Below are 5,431 nucleotides of genomic sequence, written 5' to 3'. Positions count from 1 at the left end.
AGCTTAGCCAATGCCTAGCATAGTCTCTAAGCTCCAGGTCTTTAAAGCGAAAACCCCAAAGGGAGAAAACAGCAACAATGTTCCTCAACGTGATCCTAGCAGGGAGATCTTCATGCTTGAAAACAGCTGCATTCCTTGAGTCTCAAATTTTTCACAAGATAGTTAGGGCTACGGAGGGCCAGATATTGGGGTTTAGCCCTGCAGGAGATAAAGCTTCTTGGATATTCAACAGAGAGTTTGGGGGTGATGCCAATGAGCTACCAGACTTGAATAGCATAGGAGCAGAAGAAGGAGAGGTGTGTTGCATCCTCACACGGGTCCTGGCATCGTGGACAAGCAGCAGACTGCATAATATGCTTGTGCGCTAAGTTTGCTTTGGTGTTGAGCCAATCCCGAAACAGAAGCCATGCAAAGATCTTGACCTTGATGGGCACAGCAAAGGACCAAATGAAGTCATAGTGCAGGTCGAAGTAGTCGTCAGCGGAGATAGTAGTATAAGCATTCCTGGCCGAAAGGGGCGGCCCATGCGTTAGGGCTCGCGCGTCCGGCCTGTTTGAGGGACGAAAATCCTGCAGTAACAACAATAGACAGTCCAGTTCTCGAGAAGCAGCATTAGTAAGGCGATCCCTTAGGTTAGATAATAAGCTGGTTTGATAAACAGTAGCCACAGTAACCTTGTCGTTTATGGAATGGGAGAACAGGTGGGGGAAAGCTAACTTTAGAGGCGAGTTTAGTAGCCATTTATCCAGCCAGAAGAACATGGCCAAACCATTGTAGGTGACAACAAAGGAGTGGTTAATAAGAGTGTAGATGTTTTGGTTAACCACTTTCCAAAGGAAAGAAGGTCGTGAAGTGGTTGCCAAGATGTTGTGGGAGTACCTTTGTTTGTACCAGTGAACCCATGGAAGATCTGGGCTTTGTAGCAGTTTGAAGGAAAATTTCAAGAGTAAGCAGCGGTTATGAAACTCGAGATTTTAAATGCCTAGACCACCATGAACTTTCGGTTTACAAACACTTTTCCAAGCAATGAGACAGCTAGCGCCAGTACAAGTTTCCTCGTTAGACCAGAAAAAGGCTCTATGTAGCGCATCTAGTTTAGCGATCACAAATTTTGGCAGGCGAAAAACTGACATAAAATAAACCACTAGAGAATCTAGGACGGAGGAAAGTAGAGTTAGACGTGCCTCGCGAGACAGAAGTCTTGCAGCCCAGCCAAACAGAAATTTTTTGAAGTTGTAAATAATAGGATCAAAGGCTGAAAGAGGAAGCTTAGTAGAAGATAGTGGAAGGCCTAAATAGACTAGAGGGGATTCATCCCGTTTGCAAAGCATGACAGAAGCAATATCTAACTCCAAGGACAGAGTTTGTGGCAATGGTGAGCAGCGCAGTTTTTTGAAAGTTGATCACTAGGCCCATGGCCAAGGCAAAATCATCCAGAGTGTGTTTAAGGGTGGAAGCAGCATTGACATCCGCACGAGCGATGATGAGAGTGTCGTCGGCGTATTGCAAGGTAACCGGTGAAGCATCTTTGTTTATCGGGTGGCAGAAGGAGTTTGGCTGAAACGAGCACGAGATCATAAGTTGGAGCACATCCGCTACTAGAATGAAAAGGTAGGGAGACATGGGAAAACGGCTGTGCTCTTAAACTCTGCTAGTGCCTTGGGGCTACCTTGCTGCTATCCCAACCCTATTTTCAGGCGACTCATATAATTGTCATGGATTTTCTAATCCTCATCTAGAAAAATTAACAAAGTGACATCCAACCTCTACACCTTGATTAATCAAACAAAAAGAAAAGAAAAAAAATCCATGTATCTCCGCGTAGTAGAAGTTACGTGACTTTATCAACTATCTTAGACTAGTCACAATGGGTAGTAACTTAGACTAGTAACATGCATATGTTACTACCTCCACAATGGGTAGTAACATATGTGTTGTGTCATGCATCACTTTATTTATTACGTTGTAGACTCATCTTTTCTTGATATGTGTGATGTTACAGTAACTAGCTATGTTATCACATGCCTCTCTATCTTCATTAATTACATGTCACATTATCTATTTTGCCTAGATAAGTGTGATGTTATCACCTATGTTACTTCCATTGTGGGTAGTCTTATAAATGAGAGCTAGCTGCACCCTAAGTATCAAACCGTTTGAAAATAAGCGCATGCATCCAACGGCGATAAACCCCAGTTTTACCAGAGGTAGCGTGAGCAGTAAATTAATCTGAAGCGTGCATTAAGTACTGGGCGTGTGTTGGGAAATAGCAAAACAACTTGGTTGGTCACTCCGGCTTTATAGTATTTGAATAATAGCGATTCCATGGCTCAATGCAGATTTGCAGAGCATGCATGCCATATCGCGGCATCACCAGTTCAAAGATGGAGCAGTAATTTCACAGGGAAGCCGCCGCCACTTGTCACGCACAGGCGCGGCGAAACCTCGCGGTGCATGCATGCCCCAGCCCCTCGAGCTCTAGCTCCTCCAGTCAACACCTCGCTCGTAGCTTCCTATTTAACGTATCCTCCCTCCCTCGCACATCACAAAGAGCACACACCAGAGCGAGCGAGCAACAGTCCGTGTTCCCACTAGCTTAGGTACTACGTGCGCGAACAACCCTAGCTCGCCCGATCAGGTTTAGCCAGACGAAATGGACATGGGCTTCCCCGGCGCGGCGAACGGCGCTGCGGCGGCGGCCGCGGGGAACGGCGGCGGCGGCGGGCAGGCGCCGGCGGTGCGCGAGCAGGACAGGCTGATGCCGATCGCGAACGTGATCCGCATCATGCGCCGCGTGCTGCCGCCGCATGCCAAGATCTCGGACGACGCCAAGGAGACGATCCAGGAGTGCGTGTCCGAGTACATCAGCTTCATCACGGGGGAGGCCAACGAGCGGTGCCAGCGCGAGCAGCGCAAGACCATCACCGCCGAGGACGTGCTCTGGGCCATGAGCCGCCTCGGCTTCGACGACTACGTCGAGCCCCTCAGCATCTACCTCCACCGCTTCCGCGAGTTCGAGGGCGAGGCGCGGGGCGCCGGCGCCGGCCACCATCACCACGGGATGCCGCCCATGATGCTCAAGCCCCGCGGGGCGCCGGGGCCCATGGTGCCGCACGGCGACATGCAGATGCACGCCGCCGGCATGTACGGCGGGGGCGCCATGCCCCCGCATCCGCACCATCCGTTCCACATGCCGCCGCACCACGGCCAGTACCCGCAGTACGAGATGTACGGCGGCGAGCATGGGATGGCCGCGTACTACGGAGGGCCCTACGCTCCCGGAAACGGCGGTAATAACGGCGACGGGAGTGGCAGCAGCGGCAATGGCCATGGCGGTGATAGCACGCCGCCGGCGGGCAACTTCGAGCACCATCAGACGTTCGGGTACAAGTAGCTATCTAACCCCTGCGTACCTGCATGCACCGAAGGAGCGCGTGCAGTAGCTACAATCTAGCGTCTGATGCAGCCTGTTGAAACTACCTTAGGCGCATCTAGCCCCTTTTATCCAGTTCGCATTTGCCACGTTCGCGTGGCGAGCATCCAGTTTCACTGTTCGTGTAGCATCTTTCTAAGCTTAGTGCAGTGCACATTAGTGTGTGGTGCGCGTCTTCTAAATTTAGCTGTGCTGCAACCATCGCGATGGAGCACCATCGATCTATCTCCCATCTTAGTTATGTAATCGAAGGGATCAAACCGTCACGCAAATTCAAAGACTAGTGTGTTATGCATTTTAATGACGTCGTCGTGTGCAGCCTCGCAGCTGGGGTTATTGTGAATGCATGCCTTCGCAAGATTTTTTTTTCATGATAATACGTGTCTCATTCATATTATAAAGAACAAAGTACAAGTCATGTAAAGACCAATATGACAAAACTGAAAAGATAGCAAAACATTTTTGAGCTTGACACCAATGCCTGTCACCTGCCTCGGGCACCACCGCAGCAGCTATCGAAGAAAAAAATGACGAATCACCACCTCACCCGAGCTTGACGCGGCTCCATCGCTAATATGCAGCTTTACGGATCTTCAAGGTGGCTCCCCAAAAGTGAAGCCCTTGCCGTTGAACGAATCAGACCGGGGCAATACCCCGGACACGCCATCGAACTCCAGATCTGAAACCCCACCACGACTAAGGTGCCGAAGGAGGAAACCATACCTGCATCCACGAACCACGAGCCCAGCACATGTTCCGTCTTCCAGATGTCGTCAATGCAGACCACAATCTGCATTCGCTCCTGGACTACCTCCCAAGCTCCGCGCCGACGCTGGAGCAAACGCCGTCGCAACGGCAAAGCCCGAGGACACAGGTCCACCACGAGGATGTCGCCGCCGCCACGATATCCTTGCTTGAACAGACTGGTTTCCAAATCCATTCCCAACCATAGGACCGATAGCCTTGTCAGGAAAGGATCCGAAGAAAATTTATTCAGCGTCGTCATCGTCGCCGCCGAAGCAAAGACGATGAACAACCTAAAAACCTAGACTACGGATGAGTAAAAATGACCCACACGAGTGGATCCGGCGACCCCCCTCACCACCGACGACCGAGGTCGCCGGGGGAGGGGAGCCGCCGGAGAACGGCGTTGGAAGATCGGCCTCTGGCGGTGGCTAGGGTTGCAGCCGCCACGTACGAGAGGAAAACGATGCTCGAAATCAAGTGATAGTGGTGACGCTCAAACCCTGGTCTAGAGGTTTGTGATCGTCGCGGTCGTCCGTGGTGGCACGGGTGAGCTACGAGCAAAATCCCTGCGTTTTGGCGGCGATCCTCATAGGTGTCACTCTCCTCTTGAGGGAGTCAGTTGTGGTTCTATACTTTCCATGACAGGGTCTGAGTTAAGGTCCTTATTTGTTTCGGACTAGGCAGCGGCGACACTTAGCATCGTTTCAATGATGCCAAGTATCTGGTTATCGCGGGATCTACTTTGTAAAAAGGCTTCTGCCTGGTACGGTTTAGCCATATATTTTGGTGTGCGCTTTATCTATAAAGCGTTTAGTGAAAAGCACATGGCAAAGTGTCGCCAAGTTGCTAGCTCGTGAGGGTACACACAACCATGTGTATTTTTCTTCAAAAAAGTGGGTAGCATATCAAGCAAGACACATGATAATTTGGGCGTGTTTGCTATTCTTCGGGCGTCTGGATCAGTCATGGGATGAATCTGCATAGCCTCTGAGGGTGAGACGGGGTTGCCGCAAACGGCTGTAGCATCATCGACGAGCACGAGCCAAGACCTAGGCAGAGATGGGGATGTTGTGGCTCCCCGTGAGGACACCGGTGGAGGCTAGAAAGGAGATTGCCTAGTTCGGGTGCAGGGGTGTGCGCCTCCGGAGAAGGGAGGGTTGGCAATAGTAGTGGGGGTTAGAGGGAAGGACGAGACGGCGGCGACTGGGCATGGGAGACAACTCTGGCCAGGCAGGGCGACGAGATGTGTGT

General features: G+C 51.1%; 1 protein-coding gene across 1 annotated transcript; it reads left to right on the top strand.

Moving 5' to 3' along the window:
* The first annotated feature begins 2,561 nt into the window (after positions 1-2,561).
* LOC123141729 (nuclear transcription factor Y subunit B-3-like) lies at positions 2,562-3,749 on the top strand. The gene has a single exon (XM_044560806.1). The coding sequence runs from the start codon at positions 2,654-2,656 to the stop codon at positions 3,392-3,394; it is 741 nt and encodes a 246-aa protein (XP_044416741.1). The 5' UTR covers positions 2,562-2,653; the 3' UTR covers positions 3,395-3,749.
* Positions 3,750-5,431: the final 1,682 nt, after the last annotated feature.

This window comes from Triticum aestivum, chromosome 6D (genome assembly GCF_018294505.1).
Source record: "Triticum aestivum cultivar Chinese Spring chromosome 6D, IWGSC CS RefSeq v2.1, whole genome shotgun sequence".
NCBI lineage: Eukaryota > Viridiplantae > Streptophyta > Magnoliopsida > Poales > Poaceae > Triticum > Triticum aestivum.
The sequence above is the reverse complement of the archived record's forward strand: the minus strand, read 5'-3'. Positions and strand labels throughout refer to the sequence as shown.

Bases quoted from the DNA above. Each gene is read 5' to 3' on its own strand.
- LOC123141729 (XM_044560806.1), top strand. From the start codon at position 2,654: ATGGACATGGGCTTCCCCGGCGCGGCGAACGGCGCTGCGGCGGCGGCC.